This window comes from Oryx dammah, unplaced genomic scaffold (genome assembly GCF_014754425.2).
Source record: "Oryx dammah isolate SB20612 unplaced genomic scaffold, SCBI_Odam_1.1 HiC_scaffold_6, whole genome shotgun sequence".
NCBI lineage: Eukaryota > Metazoa > Chordata > Mammalia > Artiodactyla > Bovidae > Oryx > Oryx dammah.
Genome location: NW_024070190.1, coordinates 29,428,217 through 29,453,416, shown reverse-complemented (window position 1 = coordinate 29,453,416; position 25,200 = coordinate 29,428,217). Strand labels below are relative to the sequence as shown.

The following is a 25,200-nucleotide window of genomic DNA, read 5'->3' as shown; positions in this document are numbered from 1 at the left end:
AACACACAGCTAATATATATAACATACTGACACCACCAAAAGTCAGGGAGAAAAGGTCTTGTGTAAATTGGCATAATATACTGGGGTTTGAATTGCTCTTAGAAATTCTTTAAGAATCATGTAAAATGATTTGAGTTTCTATACGTTTGTTGGATTACAATGGCCCATATTAATGTTGCCTTGTTATAATAATATTTTAACCCATATTTTTCAGCATGATGGAGCATTTAACCAATTATTCTGAAAATGAATTGCTTTCCAGTCATAATCTCTGTACTTAAAAATTCCTTCCATTAATTAGGGAAACCACTGTTTCTCTTCACTGGGTACATTTACAGCCAGTGTCTTGAAAACTGTCTCCCATTCCTGCTGTCTTTTGCTTTGGAGAGCAATGTGTCTACACAAGGAGCTGAGCTGACCTTCCTATGGGGATGCCTTGGAGTCTGCAGTGATCAGAATAATTAATTTATTTGTGTCTTCTGTTATGTTTGTATTTTTTGACAATAAGAATCCTTACTACTTTCAAAAAAAAAATTCATTCTGTTTCTTTTAAAATTCATAGCATCTATATTTAGAAAATATATCAATACGGAGGAAAATAAGCATTTTTAATTGTGTTAGAAAAGATTTTCCAAATTAGATAAAAAATATTTGACAAAATAAAATCTTTATGAATTCATTGCAATATTGATTTTATCAATGTGTTTCTGAAAAGATACTTTTATAGTAATGTTGAAGAAATTCAACATATGGTATATATTACATAGTTAATGATAGTATAAAACTATGTTAACCCATAAAATATTGTCAGAGATTTACAAAAAGCCACAAACTTAATTATACTGAAAAAAATTGCAATTGAAAATGCAGTCCTTTGTCTTTACATTCTCTCTTTATATTTAGATGGTACCAGAGATATTATATCCCTATGCAGTATATGATCTCCAGCATATGTTGCTGAATTAGGACAAAGCTTCAGTGCCTAATAGTTAAAATTATTTTCATAGCGCTATATTAATAGTAAATAACAAGAAAAAAACTTTGATCTAGTGTCTTACTGTCAGTCTCCTAATTGAAATGATCCAAAAGTTCAAAGATTTCAATACATTCATTTCTGCCTAATAACGAAGTTTTCTGTTTTTGTTTTATCCTTGGGCATCAGTTCATCTTTGTCTTAATTGTCTTAATTTTCAAGTTTTATTGCTCCTTCCAGGTCGAAAATTCTGTTAATTTTTCTTTTATTAACTCACAGATAGCTTCCCAGGATGGAAGTAGTGTTGTACACACTGAGATATCAGATATTCAATCATATTTGCACCCATAGATCTGTGATTAAATTTTACTTGTTATTTATATGATTTATGTAATTCTATGGAATGTAATGTCTATTTCAAAAATATGACACATTTGAGTCACTCAAAATAATAACCCTATAGAATTCCAATAGTAAGTTTTTGTTAATTAAATATTAAATTGCTTAAAATGAACATGAGGAAAAGATGTCTGTTTACAAAGCTATTTAGTAAAGTCTTCATAGTTCTAACTTGAGACAAAGATCATACAGTGCCTTTTGTCCACAGTGCCTTGTAGATAGAAGATGCATAATGAGTTTTTGGTAAGTAAATAAAATGTGATTGAATTTGCCATATTCCATTTCCTTAAAGTTCTATTTTATTACAGAAGTCTTCAAAGACACAAAATTGCAAAAAAAATGTAACATAGCCACATCTGCCCACTACTAAGATTCAGCAGTTACTAAGATTTTGCCTTCTTGCCTTTAAAAACGTTTTTACATTCAAAGATTTCCCTTAAAATATATGACCCCCATCCTTTTTACACTATATTCTTTGTATTTTAAAGAAGGTAGTCTTTTTTTTTTTTTTTTACTTTTTTTCTTTTCCTGAAGACCTCACTTCTGAGGCCCTTCATTTCTTTGCTTCAAGCTTTTTACCTTTTCTTCACTATTATCCTGAAATTCCTTTCATCTCTGATCTGTGTTGAATCCTTAGTTTCTAGAATCTCATGAGTTCTTCTTTAGTTAAATCCTTATTTGAAAAGTACACATCCTCTGTTAACCTTCTGAGAAAAATACAAGGGAAATAAATATTTGGAACCTAAATATTTCAGTCTCTACCATTTACTCTCATGCTAGATTAATAGTTTGGCTGCTTATGCAATTCTAGAAAGAATATTTCATTTCTAATGTTGAAATATTTGCTCTATTATATTCTACGCTCAGATGTTGCTTTTGAGAAGTCTGAGTTCATTTATTTTGTAAGCCATTGTTTGTGATCTGGTTTTTTCTCTAAAAATGTTTATAATCTATCTTTATCTTTGATTTTTAAAAATTCCCTAACAAGTTATAATGGCAGAGGTCTCTTTTAGTTCCTTGTATTAACTTACTGATTCCTGGAAATCTAGATAATAAGAAAGTTGTGGTGTACTTTAAAATGCAAATGTAAATTCTATTCTATGTAATTTCCTTCCTTCGATTTTTCTATTCTTTCTTTTTGGAATATATGATAGAAATTTGGCTTCCTGGAACATCCTTCTACTATTCTCATTATTTTTCTCTTGATCCCCTCCACCCACCCCACCCCCAGCATTTTCTCTGTTCATTCGAATTCCTTTTTTATACCTTCACTTTTTGTTGGAGACTCTTCAAATATCTGGTAATGCTGGTTGTCCATTTATATTTAGGAATGATGTGTTAAATACCTCATCAGACTTTACGCAACTTTGATCTTAGAGTATTTGAGTAAAAGGCAACGTTTTCATGGGAAAGGTAACTTGTGCCACCACAGTGGCTCAGTGATAAAGAACCTGCCTGCCAATGCAGGAGGTATGAGTTCCATTCCTGGGTCGGGAAGATCCCCTGGAGACAGAAATAGCAACCCACTCCAGTGTTATTGCCTGGGAAATCCCATGGACAGAGGAGCCTAGTGGGCTATAGTTCATGGAGTCACAAAAGAGTTGGCCATGATTTAGAGACTAAACGACAATACCAACAGGGCTGTTTATTCATAGTTTCTCCAGTGTAACATTGGATCCTCCAGTTTTCTGTTCAAGTGAACTTGAACCTGAATGCTAGTCAGGGAAAGTGTCTTAAGGACTGACAATTTGTAGTATGTAAAGTTTCACATAATCACCTTCACCTTGGCCCATTTTCAGCCTCACACTTCATTCTGAATCCTGTCTTCCTCTCTACTTGGAGTTCCTGAACCTGAGCCCTTCTAGTTCCTTCATAGTTCTTTCTCCGTTATCCTTCAGAGGCACGGGAATGTGTGGTTCTGTGGGATGTGAATGGGAATCTGAAAGTACAACTCTTAAGCCACTTGACCAGTTTTTCAGCCCCACTGTGGTTCTACCACCTTTTGAACTTCACAGGGTTCTTTGGATGAAGTAGCTTGCTTCTTGCTAATATATCTGCCAACATTTTTACTTTAGCTTTCTGTACTCTGCTAACCTAGGTACTACTTTTCTTCATGCTTTTTGCCTTCAGATATTGTCACCTGTGATAGGTTCTTCTACCTTTATTTACAAAGGTGTTTTGTTTTAGTTTCTCCTCTAATTATTCTGAGGTAGCTTTTGGCAAAGAATGTACAGAAATGTCTACACTCTGGCTTCAGAATTGCTATCTTAAAACCAACTCCATATCTTTCCATTTTCTCTCATTAAAGTCTGTAAATAATTGGAAATGGTTATAATAAATGAAATTTTCCTTAGTGTCTGACTTTTAAATAATCTACTTCATTTAAATAAGTATTTAAGAATCAGTAATATCAATAAAGCTTTCTATGTTGAAATCCAGAAGCCTCCACTGACCACTGGGATCAAGCAAACCAGTTCTGTTTAAGTCATGAGAGCCTCTGGATTGCTAGATGCTATGTCTTCATAGACTCAAGCAAATACATTATTTCTCTCTTGTATATCTTACTTGTAAATTGTTTGTTATTTTATTGAAAGTGATTCTCCAAAGAATGAAACAGATTTCAGATTTTTTAGGAGGATAGAGAAATGAGGCAGAAGGTCATATTTAAGTATTAAAGTATCCATATGCATAACTCAAGCTGAATTGAACAACCTCTGTGTATGATTTTTAACTGTAATAGCATGAGATCCCTTAGCCTAATTCACTCTTTCTTAGTACAGCATCCTCAAAGTGAAGGAGAAAAAAGAATCAATAATATTTTATGGTTGAAGATAGATGATATTCTATTTGATCAGGGCAAAAGTATGGCATTACTTTGGGCAGCATTTCCAGATTAAAATAATAACATACTATTAACATTTGCCAAAAATAATGATCTATCTTATTTCCATATGCATTTATTGACACCTACTATTAGTCATCAGAAACAATGACGTTTATTATTCCTTGAGTATGTGTAGTCCTGCTTTGAGAGAAGAAATGACTTTTGAATGTTATCACTTAGTTCAGTTAGTAAGTTTTGCCTATGAAAAAAACAAAATTATGGGTTTTTTAATTAAAAATTAAATACTTTGTGTGTGTTTACTGAGTTTATTTATAGTTTTGTTCTAGTGATTACCTTAATACTTCCATAATTTCTTATGCTCTTTTATTAATCTTCTTATTTAACCTTTTACTATCTGGTTTATCTGGTTTTATTGATACCCTTTAACTCTCATCTGTCACCTATTTTGAGCTTATATATTTCCTTATGTGTTTGTCTTTTCTTTCCTTTGTTAGTTACATTATTTCTACTTTCTCCCAATGTAAAATTTGTACATTAGTCTTTCATCTTTATTTTTAGTTTAGTCATAGATGTACCTGTATATATATTTTTAATGTTTAGCCCCATTTTAAAACTCTAAAAAATTCTTCAGAAAGACTCATGAGTACACAATTCCCTAAATTCTGTGTTGAAACAGTTCTTTTGTAGTCTTAATATATTTAAGGGACACCTTAATTGGACATAAAAATCTTTGATTGACTCATTGAGATTTCTAAAATTTACTGTTCTAGTGTTGCCTTGCTTTATGTGTTGGTTTTGAAAAGTCTGATACCACTCTAATTATTTTGCCTTTTATACATTATTTGACTGGATGTTTGGAGGATTTGTCTTTATTCTTGAAATTTACTGGTTTTGCTCTGATATATCGCTAGGTTGCTCGTGTGTTACTAACTTGCCCAGATATCTGATGGGCTCTTTCAGTGTTTAGATTTAGGTCTGTCTTATTTTTCAGAAGTTTCCTGGGATTATATTTTTAAAAATTAATTCCATTTACTAGTACTTTTTTTAGGGATTCAAACAGTGTGAATGTAATTACTCCTTTTTCTGTCTTCCTTTTCCATTATTTTTCTCTTTTTACTTATTTCATTTTCATTCTCTTAATGTTCATTTTTTTCCTTTTTTACTGTCCCTTATTACATTTTCATTTGAGTTTATTCTTTCTTGAGCAACGTGTCTTTGTCTTTTGTCTTCATTCTTGAGTTCAGTCCACTCTCCTTGTTTTCTTAATTTTTATTAGTTTTTAAATTTCAGTTACATGGTAGGTTTTCATATCTTCAAATGCTTTCTTGAGTATAATTAACTCCTTTTGTGGTACTAAATTATTTTCTTTTGATTCATGGTTGGTTTTCCTTTGTGAAGCTTTCCTTGGTTGATAGGGGCTTCCCAGGTAGCTCAAATAAAATAATCTGCTTGCAGTGCAGGAGACCTGGCCTTGGGTCGGGAAGATCCCTTGGAGAAGGGCATGGCAGCCCACTCCAGTATTCTTGCCTGGAGTATTCCATGGATCGAGGAGACTGGTGGTCCCCAGTCCTTGGGGTTGCAAAGAGTTGAACATAACAGAGCGACTACTACCTTCACTTCCCTTGGTTGATGCCTGCTGATTTTCACTTTTCATGTTTCCTAGCTATCTGTTGTTGTCACTGTTTAGTCTCTAGTTGTGTCTGACTCTTTGAGACCCTGTGGACTGCAGGGCACCAGGCCTCCCTGTCCCTCACCATCTCCTGGAGCTTGTTACTATCTGTTACTAACAGTTTGCTATTTGTCCCTCTGTCTCTTATTCAGAGAAAGAGAGAGAGTGAGTTAGTGTTTTATTCTGCTCCTTTAAATAACTCTTGGTATAATAGTGCCCTCTTCCATCAGTATGTCAAAGTGCAAATTTGTTAGTAAATTTGTGGAGGCACTGGGAGAGACAGGAGTTGTTTTCAGTGGATTTGTTTCAGATGGGATTAGGGATTGTGAGCTCTCCTAGTTTGTGCTGTCTTTCAAAACTCTAAAATTTACCCCTTTTCATTCTTATTTTTTTCATGACTCAATTGGCAAAGGGACTTCTTCTTCTTCTATTTTTTTCTTTTTGCCTTTTTTCCTCACTTAGAAATTATGCATTTCATAGAATGGCCCTTCACGTTTCTGTGCTTTTAAATTCCTCCTCTGATCTACCTGGACACCTATTAAATATTTTCATATTTAGGATGGAGGTCATCTTTCTGACAGTGGTTTTATGTTGACCTTAGTTCCAGTTACCAGCTTTCTTCTTAGCCAGTTTTTTTTTTTTTTTTGTCAAACTACCTTTGCTCTTCACAAGGCCTCATGGTAGAATGGAGGTGGGCATGAATATAAGACAATCTTGCAGTGGTATATGGTGAGCCTTATTTTACTTGCAGTTATTTTCTACTTTAGGCATTGTTTTTCTGAACTTATGCTGAGGACATGTTTGGGTAGATTTATTTTTCTACACTGGTACTGTAATATTTCAGAGGGAGACAAGACTTACATAGAAACTACTGCTTCAACTACCTGGCATTTCTGAAATTAATTTGTTTTAATTTTATATTCCGTCTCTTCTTCCCTGCATGTCTTCACGTGAAGTTCTAGACTCATTCATTCAAAACATATTTTAAAATATTTTTCTCTCTGTATGTGAAGTCTTCTAGGGATGCAGTAATGAACAGAGCAGATGTTATTGCTCTCATATATATATCATTCCAATAGAAGAAAGAAAGAAAGTAAAGAAGTATATAATATAATGTTACATAGTGATGGATAGTATATTTAAAAATAAATACATTAAGCCAGGCAGAAATGACAGGGCTGAGGAGTTTGTAATACTTTGTACAACAGTTGATGAAGACTTCTGAAGAAATGTTATTTGAGCAAATTATGTTATAGAACAGTAATGTACATATCCTTATATTAGCATTTACTTCATATAAATCCTAAAGATTGCTGTTGTTCGGTTGCTCAGTCGTGTCCGACTCTGCGACCCCATGGACTGCAGGCTTCCCTGTACTTCACCCTGTCCCAGAGCTTGCTCAAACTCATGTCCGCTGAGTCAGTGATGCCATCCAACAGTCTCATCCTCTGTCATCCCCTTTCCTCCTGTCTTCAATCTTTCCCAGCATCAGGGTCTTTTTTAATGAGTTGATACTTTGCATGAGGTGGCCAAAGTATTGGAGCTTCAACTTCAGCATCAGGCTTTCCAATAAATATTCAGGGTTGATCTCCTTTATGATTGACTGGTTTGATCTCCTTGTAGTCCCAGGGGCTAAAGAGTCTTGTCTAACATAGTTCAAAAGCATCAGTTCTTCAGCCCTCAGCTTTCTTTATGGTCTACCTCTCACATCCATACATGACTAATTGAAAAACCATAGCTTTGACTGTACAGACCTTTGTTGGCAAAGTAATGGCTCTGCTTTTAAATATGCTTTCTACGTTTGTCATAGTTTTTCTTGTGAGGAGGAAGCATCATGGCTGTAGTCACAATCTGCAGTGATGTTGGAGCCCAAGAAAATACAATCTGTCACTGTTTCCATTGATTCCCCGTCTATTTGCCATGAAGTTATGGGACCCAATGCCATGATCTTCATTTTTAAAATTTTGAGTTTCAAACCAGCTTTTTCACTCTCCTCTTTCACTTCATCAAAAGGCTCTTTAGTTCCTCTTCGCTTTCTGCCATAAGGGTGGTATCGTCTGCATAGCTGAGGTTACTGATATTTCTCCTGGCAATCTTGATTCCAGCTTGTGCTTCATCCAACCCAGCATTTGTCATGATGTACTCTGTGTATAAGTTAAATAAGCAGGGTGACAATATACAGCCTTGACATACACCTTGTCCAATTTGGAACCAGTCTGTTGTTCCACGTCAGGTTCTGTTGCTGCTTGACCTGCATACACATTTCTCAGAAAGCAGGTTAAGGTGGTCTGGTATTCCCATCTCTTTAAGAGTTTTCCACAGTTTGTTGTCATCCACACGGTCAAAGGCTTTAGCGTAGTCAATGAAGCAGAAGTAGATGTTTTTCTGGAAATCTCTTGCTTTTTCTGTGATCCAGCAGATGTTAAATCAAAAGAATGTCTAAAGTTTGTAAAGATCTTACTAGACCCACTCCCATAATTTACATTTTAAAATAACAGGATTAGCCAGAAGGTTTTCAGAAAGAAGAAACTGTCCTCAAGCAGGATACATTGTTGTTATATAATCCTTGGTACAGAATTTAAACTGATATGTTTTTTGTGTAATCATCAGTTCCAGGCTTAAAGAAAAAAAGTGTTTTATGTGACTTCAGACCAAGGAATGTAGAGGAAAAACAAAAGTGTGTCCTTTTCTCCTCCTTGAGAACCCCAGAACCCTATCTCTGCTTTGAGAGCCCCAGACCCCTTTCTCCTCAGGGATCCCCAGACTTCTTATCAACCTGCCTAGGAATTGACTCTCTCAGTTCTTTCTCATACGAAAGTAGCATTTTTCATCTCTTCAAGAATGAAAGCCAGGTAAACGAGTGTCTTACTTTTAGCTTTGACTCTCAAGAAACTTAGAACCAAGTTCAGAGCCAATTCAAGCCAATTCAAGACTCCTGTGCCATGTATTTCTTTTTCCCTCAATCTTAACCTGTTCTAAGTTATATTTTCCCTCATCCTTTTTCTCAGAGTTGCCTCATGAATTATGGAGTGTGACTGTGGAGAATATAAACAAGTAAGCAGATGTACAAGTCAGTAGATGTACAAGTGCAAGTACCTCCTCACTTGATTATTTGTATGACCTTAGGGAAGTAGAGCAACCACTCTGGACTGTAATTTCTACATCTGCAGAATGGGTTTATAGATCAAATGTTTCTAGCTATAGAACCGTATTTCCATGGGAAATTAACTCAGATGTAATTTGAGTTCAGCCCAATGCCATAGCTGCAGCCCAATGTGTGTTCAGCCATATGCCATAGCTGCAGGGAAGCTAATTTTGATAGCTTCTTAATCTAGATAATATCAGTTACCTCTTGGAACAAAAAAGCGTAACTTTATTTCACTACAGCCAAGTTTTATATTTTACTGTGATCTCCCCTTTTCCCATCTTCATAAAGATTTTGAGTTTCTCTGTGATGGAGTAGAAGTCTTAAGAAAAATGAGTAGGTATTTGATTATTCCGAAGCAGTGGGTTTTGTCTTTTAACATGCATCAAAATCACAAAGGGGCCTTGTGAAAACACAGTTTGCTGTATCCATCCCACAGTTTCTCTTTCGATAGGTCTAGGTTAGGACCAAGAGTTTGCATTTTTTAGGAAGTTCCAGGTGATACTGAAGCTGCTGATTTGGGAATTACACTTTGAGAATTACTGTCCTATATCTGTTAAAAATGCATTTTAATCAGTTTCCTTATTTTAAAAATTATGTCAGATCGTGTAACTTGATAACAGCCAAGACAAGTAATGTATAATATAATATGTAAAATAATATTTAAATAATATGCAAAGCTTCTAATGTCATAAAGCTGTCATATCTAGCAACAAGGGCTTTCCACACCTTTCTGATGACTTGTACTACTGTTATGAGTGGATAGATACCAATCCAGCAGCAATCTGGGTTGGCTTCAGCTATAAAGCAATTATTCAAGTCTAAAAACAATCTTTTCCTATTGACGTGCTGGAGACACCTAAGAAGAAAATGTCAGGGTCAATATAAGTGCATTTACTGACAGTTTAGCTCTTTGCTATGTCACAGAAGATGGGTTGATATTTGGCTTTTATCAAAAATAGAAACACCAACCACTTAGAATGATAAAGCAATAGCTTTTAGCTTAGTCATTTTCCATTTACAAAGCAATACTTTTATAGAAATAAGCAAGCAGTTGTTTATTTTCACATAGTTTCATCTTCATCATTTCTAAACTCAGATTTAGAACAACTGTGTCCAGTAGTAATGGGGAGAAATCAGTAGTTTGCATTACATTAAAGCAACAACAGAGGATCACTTTAAGACAAAATATAACCAAAAGGAACAATCGTCTCACCGTAGGTTCTTACAGATCACTTGTGTTCTCTAGTCTTTCTGTTTCAGAGCCTGATCTATGTATTTCGTAAACTTTAATCTTAGAATTTTTAATTTTTCATTAAACCCTCAATTAATTAGTTACATGAATCAGCAGTTATAATAAGTTGCATTTCTAGCTCATTGAGACCTGTCAGTTTCTGGATGAAAGGGACTCCCTCTTCTGAATATCCCTTCAAATCTTTTTTAAAACACACTTTTGATATGTACGTGTTTTTTATGTTATTTAATGCTTCCAAAAGTATTTTAAAATCAGGTATGAAAACAAGAAAAATGTCTATAAACATATAGTTAAATGCAATGTGTTATATCCATGCAATGCAGTATTATTTGCCAATAAAACAAATCAGTATACTAAATCCATTCTATACTATGAGTGAACTTCATATATATTATGCTAAGTAAAAGAAGCCAGACATTAAAGATCACATAATGTATGTTTCCATTTTTAGAAATGTCTAGAATAGGTAAATTCACAAAAAGAGAAAATAGATTGGTAGTTGCCTGGAGATAGGCGCTATGAAGAACTGACTCTCTGGAAAAGACCCTAAAACTGGGAAAGATTGAAGACAGGAGGAGAAGGGGATGATAGAGGATGAGATGGTTGGATGGCATTACCAACTTGATGGACATGAGTTTGAGCAAGCTCCAGGAGTTGGTGATGGACAGGAAGGCTGGTGTGCTACAGGCCATGGGGTCGCATAGAGTCGGACACGACTGAGCTGAACTGAACTGCGGGGCATTGTAGAGTTACTTCTTAACGGGTGTGGGATTTCTTTTGGGGAGTGATGAAAATGTTTTGAAACTATATAGAGGAGATGATTGTACAACACTATGAATATACGAGATGACATTAAATTGGTCACTGGTTAGTTTTATTTTATATAAATTTCAGCTCAATTAGGAAAAAAATGGGGTAACTTAAAACCTACCTGAATTCCACAATTTTTGACATGGAAGGGCTTCTTAAGATCATCTACCCATTCTCCTGTCATGAAGAAACTGAAGTTCATCAGGACTTTCACTCAGATATTTAAATGTAGCTTGTCCAAAGCATAGACCAGAATTGAAATGTCTGAATTTCTAGTCCAGCCACTTTTTTAAAAGTATGACTTGCTGCTTTATTATCTTTTATCAGTTTAGATACTTTACCTGAAATACTACTCCACTTGTTACTTGTGCATTAAAATAACAACAAAGAAACATAGCTTCATTTGTGCTACTTACTAAAAATGCATGAATAGCAGGTGTTTGTTTTAGTAATTTGCCAAAAAGCAGGCCAGAGCTTGAGTTAAAAGAGGGTTATTTTCTGCAGTACATAAAAGAAGGCACCCTGTATTTTAATGCTAGTCCACAGTTGCCTGGTTTGTGAACCCTATGGTTCTAGCATTATTATGATTCATTTTTAAAAATTCAAAAGTATTAAATTTTTGTTAGCTTTTTACCACGGACAATTTTTATATTTCCAACATAGAAGAATATTCACGGTATAAAAACTAAATGTTCCTGCCTACTTATGGTGGCTAGAGGGTCTGTTTTCAGCCATTGTCCTCAGAGGCACCTAGGGAGAAACACTGAGTGGGACTAAAGGGTAGAGACAGCAGCAACTGCTAACGCAACATGACTTACATCCTTTGAAACTGAGTTTTATACTGACATGTAGGTAGGTAACTTGCTTGATTTAATGCTTGCCTCAGAAAATAGTTATATGTTCTTATTTCAGGGGAAGACACCAGAAAATACAGAGTTTACTCTTGATCAGTGTGGGAGTGTAATGGTGCCATCATCCCATGTAGTCAAAAACCCACATCAGTTCAGTTCAGTTCAGTCGCTCAGTCATGTCCAACTCTTTGCAATCCCATGAACCGCAGCACGCCAGGCCTCCCTGTCCATCATCAACTCCTGGAGTTGAACGTTGTCCCCTTCTCCTCCTACCCACAATCTTTCCCAGCATCAGGGTCTTTTCAAATGAGTCAGCTCTTCACATCAGGTGGCCAGAGTATTGGAGTTTCAGCTTCAAAATCATTCCTTCCAATGAATACCCAGGACTGATCTCCTTTAGGATGGACTGGTTGGATCTCTTGGCAGTCCAAGGGACTCTCAAGAGTCTTCTCCAACACCACAGTTCAAAAGCATCAATTCTTCTGTGCTCAGCTTTCTTTATAGTCCAACTCTCACATCCATACATGACCACTGGAAAAACCATAGCCTTGATTAGATGGATCTTTGTTGGGAAAGTAATGTCTCTGCTTTTTAATATGCTTTCTAGGTCGGTCATAACTTTCCTTCCAAGGAGTAAGCATCTTTTAATTTCATGGCTGCAGTCACCATCTGCAGTGATTTTGGAGCCCAGAAAAATAAAGTCAGCCACTGTTTCCACTGTTGCCCCATCTATTTGCCATGAAGTGATGGGACCAGACGCCATGATCTTCGTTTTCTGAATGTTGAGCTTTAAGCCAACTTTTTCACTGTCCTCTTTCACTTTCATCAAGAGGCTCTTTAGTTCTTCTTCGCTTTCTGCCATAAGGGTGGTGTCATCTGAATATCTGAGGTTATTGATATTTCTCCCGGCAGTCTTGATTCCAGCTTGTGCTTCCTCCAGCCCAGCATTTCTCATGATGTACTCTGAATATAGGTTAAATAAGCAGGGTGACAATATACAGTTGTTCCATGTCCAGTTCTAACTGTTGCTTCCTGACCTGCCTACAGGTTTCTCAGGAGGCAGGTCAGGTGGTCTGGTATGCCCATCTCATTCAGAATTTTCCTCAGTTTACTGTGATCCACACAATCAAAGGCTTTGGCATAGTCAATAAAGCAGAAATAGATGTTTTTCTGGAACTCTTGCTTTTTCGATGATCCAGCGGATGTTGGCAATTTGATCTCTGGTTCCTCTGCCTTTTCTAAAACCACATATAATCAACTATATTGGAATAAAAATTTTAAAAGAGAAAAGCCCTGTGTGTCGCTTTAAAGTCACCCTCCACATCCATCCATAAGCATCCACAGATTCAACCAACTGGGGATCATGCCGTACTTTCACATGTATTACTTGGGGGGAAAATCCATAGTTAAGTATACCTGAGCTGTTAAAACTTTTGTTGTTCAGGATCAACTGTATATAGTTTTCTTCTCTCTAAGGTTACTTTGTCATTCAGTTTCTTCATGCTGTTCATTCTTAGGAGGAAGCTACCTCTCATTATCATCCTATATTGGATTTCCTATTAATTTTTCTCTCCAATGTTCTTTTTATCACAGTGGCATTTTTACTTGGTAGTTTTTATTTCCTTCTTTTCCTTCAGTCCAGGAGTCAGCAAAATACGTCATCTGGGCCAGATTTGGCTCACTGACTGTTCTTGTGAATGAAGTTTTATTGGAACATTATCATTCTCATTTTTTGTGTTATTTTATATACCTGCATTAGTATTAAAACATCAGAGTTGGGTGGTTGCAGCAGAGATCACAAATCTAAAATATTTACTATTAGGACTTAAAACATATGCCAGTCTTTAGTTTTGTTGTCCAAGTAAAAGGTGAAGAATAGATTCTACAGAATGAATAAATAAAACCAGCATATGAGCAGATACGGGGAAGTGTAATAGAGTTTGTACTTAAGCTAGTTAGAAGCTCTGTGTGGTCAGTAGAAAAGTTTCCTGAAGGTGAATCATCAGAGAAAATGTAGACAAGATAGATTCCTGTCATACTTACTGGTTTTGATGGCATGTCAGAAATGAGGTGTATTGTTTAGGAAATGAGCCATTTAAGGTTTTTGAGCAAAGGAGCTTAGCCACAACAGGATACTGTTGCAGTAATGTTTACTAGCCAAATGAGGATTGTATTAGTGGAAAATTAATACTAATGTATTAATGAGGAAGAGCATAGTTGTAAGAATTTCTAGAGATAAAATGGATAGGCCATTTGATTTGAGGACCAAGAGTTAATAATTCTCAAACTTCATTAAGCAGGAAATTGGAAAATTATTTATGCATATTTTAGAGATGAACTGATTTATATGGAAGGTTTAAGTTAATGGAGAAGGATTATAACATTATATAGCATAAGAAACAAAATTATTTACTAGGTATCAGTGGTAGCAAAGCTATTAGGGAATCTCAGCCAAAGGCAGTTTTTCTTTGGCCTTATTTTACCAATGAAATTGTAGCGTATCCCATTTCCATCATCTAATTAGGGTCCATCTCTTTATAAAATCCTCTTTTTTTTGGTCTCCAGAATTCTACCCTTACACTCAGATTTACTTCTGTTGTCTCAAATTATTGACATTTTCTAAATACTCTGAATCATGCCCAAGAAGGGCTTTCGCTCTCTCAAATAAAAATTCTTATCACAGTATTTTCTTCAACTAAAGCCATGTTTTGCAGAATCTGTACTGAGATACTCCATGGTCCTGTTGCAGCATATTCAAGAGTTCTGTAGAGTATTTTGTATCGGGGTAATGCATAGTCCTAACATCAGATTGTGATGCATTCCTTTGGGATGATGTCCTATGAGAATGGTTGCTGTGATTTTTTTTTTAATCCTGAAAATTAGTGCAGAATAGGAAATGAGAGTTGCACTATTCAGTTATAATCCAAGGCTTGAAGAGTTGTGCATTACCCATAAGCACCATATCCCATTAGTAAGTATTGTGCTGGTTTTTGAATGAAGTAAGAAAAACTTTTCAGTTTATATGTATTCTTTTTTCAAACCATGTAATAAACTGTTAAGATTATCAGTAGTTGTTGTTTAGACCTGACTATTACCAAAAGTAGAACTGTTAAGTATTTCTTAGGGCACCATGAAAAAGTTGTTTGTTCACTAAGGGTGTTGTGAACTGAGAAAGTTCAGATTCTTTGAACTAAAGAGTTGTCCAACTCTAAAATAAATATACTCTTCCTTTAGCATGTGAAAATGCATCAATCCTTTTATTTCTCTTTCTAAAACTGCATTTCATAGAGTTACAGATGTAGAAAACAAACTTTGTGATACCAGGTAGGAAAGGGGGAAAGGATAAATTTGGAGATTGAGATTGACATATACACACTACTGTCTATAAAATAATTAATCAGCACCTACTGTGTACCATCCCCTGAAGGAGGGAATGGCAATCCACTCCAGTATTCTTGCCTGAAGAATCCCATAGACTGTGTAGCTTGGCGGGCTACAGTCTATATAGGGTCACAAAGAGCTGGACTCTGAGCAACTATGCATTCTCATGCACTGTATACCACAGGAAAGTCTACTTAATCTGCTATAATTATGTATATAGGGAAAGAATATGAAAGAATGTGGATATGTGTATAACTGGTTCACTTTATTGTACACCTGAAACTAACACAGCATTATAAATCAGCTATACTCTGATAAAAATTTAAAACAATAATAGATGGGAAAAAATAACATTTCAGTTACATGGGATTTTATGTAGAATCTCAATAAAATTTAATCAGATATTTTAAAATTATCTGTACACTGTGCTTTGTGCTATAGCAAACATAAAAATAAAAAAATACTCTTAGCCTTAAGTTTACAATCAAGTTAGGGAAGTAAGACAAATGTAAATTGTTTAAATTATTAAGTAAAATAAATACTCTTGGTTATTTATTTTATAGTATATATTATGGAGGTTCAAAGAAGAAAGAGTATATCTGTTGGTAGGAATGCAGTATGACTTTGTGAGATGAATGTTCAATTTAAAATGGACCTTGATGGAGGGGTAAAATTCTAACAGGTAGAGGGGGTGGATAATTTAAACAGAAAAAAAAAAAAACAAACACCATAATGACTGAGAAGATTTATTTTGGGGGAAGCAATTCATTCTATATGATTGAAGGAAGGACATACCTTGTAGAGTAATAGAGGTTACAGCTGATATACTCTGAAAGTTGGGATATTATTGTGGAGAGCTTTGAATGCTGGGGTGTGAGACATTTGGATTTAATTTACTAGTAAAAGAAGACTGATTGGTGTGATTAATCTGTCAGCAGGATATAGGATGATTATATCAAGGAGAGATAGGAGGCAAGGAGCTTTTGGAAAGGGAATGATGGATTTTGTTTTATGTATTTGTATTTCAAAGGAAATACCAAGCTCTATATTCAAGTTTAAAAGCATATTTTTGAGCAGCATTATAACAAAGAGCTATAAAATAGAACTCAACATTAATAGAAAAACAAAACTTTGTAATATTACTGCAGAAATAATATTAATAAAATGTTAGTATGTGTGGAGTGCGTGCTTCATGCCAGACATTATATGAAGCATTCATTTAATTTTCACAACAACCTTAATAGGCATTTGTATTCCCATTTTTTAGATAATAAACCTAGGGAGGTTACATAGCTCAGGTCACATAATAAGTACTAAGACTGGCAAACTGTTTAAGTATACTAGTTTGTTTAACCTCTGGCGCTGAGAATTGAGTGAATCCATCTCAGATTTTGACAAATCATTATTATTATTTGGCTTAGGTATGGCTTCTGTTTTATTAGTTTATTTTTCCCTATCATTCCTGATCTCTCCTAATTCTTCTTCACTCTATGGATACTCCAGTGTGTTTGATATGTGTCTTACATGCTTGAAAAATGAATCATCATGTTTTAGGTGTGTGCACGTGTGTGTTTATTGTACACAGTATATAAAAGGATGAACTATACGCAATCTGATGCATATGTTTCTAGTATATTACTTTATATCTTTGTATAACAGTATGTATTCACCACATTTTCTGTGTCTTTTTCCCTAGAAAGGGACTTTCAGAATGCTTCACATTTCCTTTTACTTTCAGCAAAGCTGTGGTAAATATCCTTGCATGTATCTCCCTGAAATCCATGTTCTTTCTCCTATTGCTTCCTCCTATTACATGCTTTTGGAGGTGTTTATTTCATATGGAAGAAAACCTGACATCTTTTCACCTGTTCATGTTTTTTTAATCCTGAAAAAGATTAATATATTTGTGGAATGAGTGATTTTATTTATGCTTCCAAAAGGCAAGAAGAACCAGATGAATTATCCTGTTCCATTGTTGGATTACATTTAGTCAGTGTTAACATAAGCGTTACAGCATCACTAGTATATTTTTTCTTTTTTCTTTTAGTGATTCTTTTCCTGTCATTGCTATAAAGTAGTGCATATCATAACATTGCAATTGTAAACAATTTATACATTATCCTAATGTTAGTCAAAGTCAGTATTTTCTTTACAAACATATAGGAACTATGCTTTGTAATAATTCATACTTGATCCTCACACTCCTACAAGGAACTACATTTTATACTCTATAAGAGATTTGCCAGAACACATAGGACCCATTAGAAGGAAGAAAACATGCTGTATGATTTTTGTTTTTTTTTTTTTTTGGCTTCTTATTTATTCATTCTCTCAACCAGTCTTGACTAGTGTTACTATGGCACTTTCGTTATGGTGTGGAAAACAGACTAATTATGTTCTTTAAAACAGACAACAGTCGTACATCTTGAGATGCAGCATCTGGTACTCTCAGCCATCCCTCATCAGTGCTAGTCTGCGTTTGGTAAGGTTTCTAGTTGTCCAAATATTTTTATGTTATTGTATATTCTTTTTCTTTTCTAAAATATTTATTTATTTATTTTTGGCTGCGCTGGGTCTTCATTGGTATGTGAAGACTTCCATTGCGGCGAGTGGGAGCTATTCCAGTGGCTGTGCACAGGCTTGTTACTGCAGTGGCTTCTCACTGTAGAGCACAGGCTCTGGGCCGGGGCCGGGGAGGGGCGGGGGATAGTTTCAGTAGTTGTGGCTTGCACAGGTTCAGTCACTGTGGCTCAGGGGCTTAGCTGTTCCATGGCCTGTGGATCTTCCTGGACCACAAATCAAACCTTTGTCCCCTGCAGGCAGATTGTTAACCACTGGACCACCAGGGAAGTCTCTCTTTTAAAGAGTTTATATCAGAGAATAATCAAACTACTTCTCCAAAATTTGAAAAATAAAAACATGAAAATCATCCATAATTCTTCTACTGAAATTTGACCATATTTGCTTTTGGAGTATCCCCTACTAGATTCTTTTCCTACTGATGTAATATAGTTTATAACCATATTTTGCATATACTACTTATATAGCTTATGTTTCATTTAACACTTGTGTGGCATAAACATTTTCCACTTTGCCGCTTTGTTTCATAATTATCCTTTTTATTATCTTCAAAGTATTCTCTAGAATGGCATTATCCAGTGGAAATACAATAAAACCCACACAATTTAAAATTTTCTAGTAGAGACATTGAAAATGTAAAAAGAAACAAGTAAAATAATGTTAACAATATATTTAACTTCAAATATCTAAAATAATTATCATTTCAACACATATTTATATTAAATTATTAATTATATTTTTAACCTTTTTTTTCTTTGAAATTGGTATCTGTTTTACATTTGTAACACAGCACAGTCACTAAATTGTCAACGGTCAAAATGAAATGTAACCGTACCAAAACAATAAAAATGTATTTAATAGAAGAATATTTTTCATTCCTTCCATTTTGAAATTTCAAAAAAATTATATAAAAAATTCAGTTCCACAGTCACACTAACCACATTGCATATGCTCATTATCGACATGTGGCTTCTTAAATTTAAATTAAAATTAAATAAAATTTGAAATTCAATTCTTCATTTGAACTAGCCACATTTTAAATGATCCATAGCCAAAGTTAGAATGAGTGTATATGCCAATTCTTACTTGACTACTTATTCCTCTATTATTGAATATTTATATTTAAGTCACATGTATAGTATACTGATATATTCCTAAATGAATATTTTCCATATTTTGAATTATTTACTTGTGGTAGACTCTTAGAATTATTGCATCAAAGAATATGAATTTTATAGTTCATCATATTTTCAATTTATTTTCTTGGAAAAGTGTCAGTTACACTCCCATCAGCAGTATTAATATAGTAATTTCAGCAACCTTTCTTCATCATTAAGTTACTACAATGATTTTATATTCTATGTATTTTATTTTTTAATTGAACTATAGTTGATTTACAATATTACATTAGTTTCAAGTGTACAACATATTGATTATATTTTTTAATAGATTTATATTTCATTTAAATTATTAGAAAATGATGGCTCATTTTCCCGTGGTGTACAGTGCATGTATTTACAGCCTATTTATTTTATACATAGTAGGTTATATCTCTTAATGCCACACTGCCATCTTGTCCCATCCCACTTCTGGTAATCACAGTTGTCTTTTTATATCTATGAATTATTACATTCATATGTGATAATAAAAAGTATCTGTCTTTCTCTGTCTGACTTATTTCATGAAGTATAATACACCCTAGGTCTGTTCACATTGTTGCAAGTGGCAGAATTTCATTCCTGTTTATGGCTGAGTAATCTTTTTTATCCATTCATCTTTTCATGGACATTTAGTTGCTTTCAGCTGCTTTGAACTTTGGAGTGTTTTTATCATTTTGAATTAGTGTTTTTGGTTTCTTTGAATATATATTCAGCACTAGAATGGCAGGATCATATGGTATTTCTACTTTTACTTTTTTGAGGAACTTCCATACTGTTTTATGTAGTGCCAGTACTAATTTCCATTCCCACCAACAATGTTCAATTGTTCTTTTACTTCATAATTTTCCAAATATCTATTATTTATAGACTTTTTGATGACAGCCCTTTTGACAGATGTGACATGATATCTCATTGTGGCTTTGATGTGCATTTCTCTAATGAATAAGAGTTGACTCATTGGAAAAGACTCTGATGCTGGGAGGGATTGGGGGCAGGAGGAGAAGGGGATGACAGAGGACAAGATGGCTGGATGGCATCACTGACTCTATGAACGTGAGTCTGAGTGAACTCCGGGAGTTGGTGATGGACAGGGAGGCCTGGCGTGCTGCGATTCATGGGGTCGCAAAGAGTTGGACACGACTGAGCAACTGAACTGAACTGAACTGAATGATTAAGAATCTTTTCATGCACCTATTGGTCATCTGTATATCTTCTTTAGAAATGTCTACTCAGATCTTCTGCCCATTTTTTTAATTGGATTGTTTATATTTTTGATATTGAGGTATATAGGCTGTTTATATAACATTTCGCATATTAACTCCTTATTGGTAATATTATTTACAAACTTCTCTCATTCTGTGGATTGTGTTTTTATTTTGTTGATGGTTTCCTTTGCAGTACAAAAGCTTTTAAGTTTAATTAAATTCCATTTGTTTAGTTTTGCTTTTATTTCCTTTGCTTTAGGAGACAGCTTCCCCCAAAATTGTAATATCTGTCAGAGTATTTCACCTCTGTTTTTCTCTAGTTTTATGGCATCCAGTCTTACGTTTAGGTGTTAGGTGTTTAATACATTCTGAGTGTATTTTTGTGTATGATGTTTGAGTATGTACTAATTTCTTTTTTCTACACGTAGCTGTCCAATTTTGCCAGCACCAGTCATTGAAAAGACTGTCTTTTCTCCATTGTTTATCCTTGCCTCCTTTCTCATAGATTAATTAAACACAATGCATGAGTTTCTTTGGGGCCCTCTATTCCTTTCCGTTGATCTGTGTTTCTCTTTCTGTGCCAGTACTATATAGTTTTAATGACTGTAGCTTTGTAGTATAATCTGAAGTCAGGGAACATGATTCTTCCAGCTCTCTTCTTCTTTCTCAAGATTGCTTTGCCAATTTGGGGTCTTTTATAATTCCATGTAAATTTTAGGATTATTTGTTCTTGCTCTGTACAAGATGCTTTGAGTTATCTGATCAAGATTGCAATGAATCTATAGATTGCTTTTAGTGATGTGGACATTTTAATCATTTTAATTCTTCTATTCCATGAACATGGAATATCTTTCCTTTATTGTGTGTATATTATCTTTCATTTTCCTTCATCAGTGTTTTATAGTTTTCAGAGTATAGCTTTTTCACCTCCTTGATTAAGTTTATTTGTAGGTATGTTATTTTTGATGTGATTTTAAATGAGCAGTTTCTTTTCTTTTCTTTTAGTATTTTAAACATTTCAGTTCCTTATACTCCCCCATATTTAAGCTACCCTGAGAAATCCTCAGAGTGGCTGACTGACAAATCTGCATACTTGGGATTTCCAAATTTTATGTCTGCCTCTGATAAAAAATCGTTCTTTGGCTCTGCCTTAGGCTTTCCCCATTCCTTTTCCTCCTGCCTTTTTGTTCTGCTTCAGTTTTCATTTTAATGGATAAAATTGTCTCACTTCACCCTCAATTCTGATTAATATTAGCCAGTCTCTAAGAGTTAGGATCTACCTTGCTTTTCATTGTTCTTATGGCCAAAGAGTAGCAGGGCTAACTTGTGCTGACTGAAATTCCTAATTAGAATATTACAAAAGTTTTGTTGATTCTATAGAGTGTTTTTCTAAACTATAGCTCTCTAAACTATTGGTCTATTTTTATTAAAAACCTGTTACTTGAAAAAAAATTTATACTGGCACTGTTTTTATTTTTGGTGATACTATACTCTGAAACATGTGGCTTAGCAATGGATATAAATCAAGAAAGAAAAATTATGGTTGGCATCAATTTTAGGTCTTTGCACTCTAACAGAGCACAAATCCATAGTTGCTCGAATACTAATATTTACTTAAAGAGAAACAAGAAACAATTAAAAATGGAATTATTTAAATTATGAATTTGCCTCAATTAAAAACTGACCTTTTTTTGTATATTCTTTGTAAAATTGACAAAATGGAAGTTCTGCTGTCCACATCACATGCTCTTATGTTGCATTTTAAAGTTAAACACACATACAACATATACACATTTGGAATGAGGCCAAATTTAGACTCCAGGGGCATACTGTTCTGTACCTTAAATTACAATCAGATGTATTTTAGCACAGATCAAATTTTCAGTCTGAAGTTGGTGAGAAGCCTAATTATTTGACCAGGTTACTATTTATGTAGACCATTCTATGGCTGTCTGTGGTTAATCCACAGCTGGCAGAGTGCTAACTCTGGGAGGTTTTTATTTCATGCTGAAACAGTTTGGGGAGAATTAGGAGGAGGGGAGAGTTTTAAACTCTCCTCATTAAATGAAAGACTAAAGAGCAAATACATCCATATTACTATGGAGACAAGATGCTATATACACTGTTCATCTTATTTCTCCAAGTGACAAAAATAGCAAAGCAGCTTAAATGCTCGTAGTTCGCAAGTGACATGGTATTTGCTTAAAAAATGAAGATGAAAAGATTAAATGATATTACCTAATAATAAATGATGTTACCTTTCTAAACAGTTGACTATTGGTAAAGAATGAATGCATTAGAATTTTAAATGATGAGAAAGTTTTGTGTTATTTTGATTGGAGAACATATTTCTTATAATTTGATTAGCAATACTTTAATAAGAGATAATTATAAAGTTCTCTCTAAATACTTCAAGATTTTTAAGGGAAAGATACCCTTCAAAAATATACCCCAATACACATGACTTCTGCCAGAAAGTTGATTTTTTAATGTTCAAAATCTTATTTTCTCTTTAAACTTTTTGAGTTTGCAAGAGGGACGTAGTTAGTCTCTCAATTATAAGTGAGCATTTCAATAGCTCTTTTGTAACTTAAGGTTGCTGCTGCTGCTGCTAAGTCGCTTCAGTCGTGTCTGACTCTGTGCGACCCCATAGACGGCAGCCCACCAGCTTCCCCCGTCCCTGGGATTCTCCAGGCAAGAACACTGGAGTGGGTTGCCATTTCTTTCTCCATTGCATAAAAGTGAAAAGTGAAAGTGAAGTCGCTCAGTCGTGTCCGACTCTTCGCGACCCCACGGATTGCAGCCTACCAGACTCCTCTGTCCGTGGGATTTTCCAGGCAAGAGTACTGGAGTGGGTTGCCATCGCCTTCTCCAAAACTCTTCTGTAATGAAATGGCACATAATAAGCATACGATACTCAGATGATAAACTTTTCTCCTGATCAAATACTATAGTTTCCTGCTTTGCATTTTATAATTGCATTTTTAAGGTTTACATTGTAGAGGCTGGGCTTCCCTTGTGGCTCAGCTGGTAAAAAAATTCGCCTGCAGTAAGGCAGACCTGGGTTCAATCCCTGGGTTGCGTAGAAGGGAACATCTACCCACTCTGGTAGTTTGGCCTAGAGAATTCCAGGACTGTATAGTCCATGGGGTTGCAAAGAGTCAGACACAACTGAGCGACTCTCAGTTTCACTTTCACTTGTAGAGGCTTTTGTATTATGTATGTTGTTGGTGTTGTTAAGTTGCTCAGTCATGTCCAATTCTTTGTGACCCCCGTGGGCTGCAGCATGCCAGGCTCCCCTGTCCTTCACTGTCTTGTGGAGTTTGCTTAGATTAATGTCCAATAAGTTGGTAATGCTGCCTAACCATTTCATCCTCTGCCAACCTTTCTCCTTTTTCCTTCAGTCTTTCCCAGCATCAGGGTCTGTCTTTTCCAGTGAATCAGCTCTTCACATAAGGTGGCCAAAGTATTCAAGCTTCAGCTTGAACATTAGTCCTTCCAATGAATGTTCAAGATTAATTACCTTTAGGATTAACTGATTTGATCTCCTTGCATTCTATGGGACTCTCACGAGTCTTCTCTAGCACCACAATTTGAAAGCATCCGTTCTTTGGCGCTCAGCCTTGTCTATGGTCCAACTCTCAGATCTATTCATGACTACTGAAAAAACCGTAGCTTGGACTATATAGACTTTTGTTGACAAAGTGATATCTCTTGTTTTTAATATGCTGTCCAAGTTTGTCATAACTTTCCTTCCAAGGAGCGTCTTTTAATTTCAAGGCTGCAATCACTGTCCACAGTGATTTTGGAGCCAAGGACAAAAAATCTGTTACTTGCTATTAAGTGTCATCAGTTGAATGTTGAGTTTTAAGCCAGCTTTTTCACTCTCCTCTTTCACCCTCATCAAGAGGCTCTTGAGTTCCTTTTCAGTTTCTGCCATCAGAGTGATATCATCTGCATATGTGAGGTTGTTGATATTTCTCCTTGCAGTCTTGATTCCAGCTTGTGATTCATCTGTATTTTGTATAGATTTCTTGTATCTTCCCTGAGAATGATTCTGTGGAGATAGCATTTCTAATTTCTCCTTTTTTTTCTTTACCCAGGGTTTTTTCCTCACAGTTTCTCCAGAGTCAGTTTTAAAAGTGGCTCGCCATGCTTCTGAAAACAACAGAATTTTTACTTTGAATCTGTCTGCACCATTTATTAGTCAGTTCTACAAGGAATCATTGATGAAAGTTATGCCTTTTGTTGACATACTTTTTGGAAATGAGGTGGTGAGTAATTTTTTAAATAAAAGTACCTTGCTTTTGGTTTCTGTTTGTGTATGTGTTTAGAAATACATAAATAAAAACTTAAATAACTGCAGAAGTACACTTGAGAATTACACAGTAAAATGGCCTCAGTTTGGTCCACTATAATTCATTATTTTCAGTATTTCCTTTGGAATATACTAATTCCTTACATAATAAGCAATTAGTCTTTTTAAAAATTTGGTTGTTCAGGTTTATAATCACTCGTATGAGCTCCTATAACATTCCTGTGAGCTTTTGCAAATGTATACCTGTTACATGACTTGTAAGCATAAGCAAGGTAAAAAATATTTTCATCTTCTTTGTCAGTCAAGCCTTCCCCTAATCCTTAGCCCTTAACATAAACTGTTTTCTGACCTGTAAAATCATGTTTTTGTTTGATATTTTCATGGATTAAGATAAGTGATATGTAGCTGAAATAAATGTTTTATGAGGTTAAGTACATTTTCAAGGTCTTGAGTCAGTTTAATAAATTATGACTATATGGTTGTATATTATAATTTGTAGTCAAATGTGTTTATTTATAGTATTATTTTTTGCTAATATTGTCTGTTATATTTGAAGGTGATAAAAGGAAATTTCATTTAAATTGTACAGCTTTTATTTTTTTATCAAGA

At 34.8% G+C, this 25,200-nt stretch overlaps 1 protein-coding gene across 2 annotated transcripts in view; it reads left to right on the top strand.

The window, feature by feature from the left end:
* ADK (adenosine kinase) overlaps positions 1-25,200 on the top strand; it is a 536,287-nt gene that overhangs the window by 348,406 nt on the left and 162,681 nt on the right. For both annotated transcript variants that reach the window (XM_040242473.1, XM_040242472.1), the window contains exon 7: positions 24,377-24,547. In XM_040242473.1, the coding sequence (XP_040098407.1) occupies positions 24,377-24,547 (171 nt within the window). The remainder of the gene's footprint in view (positions 1-24,376; positions 24,548-25,200) is intronic.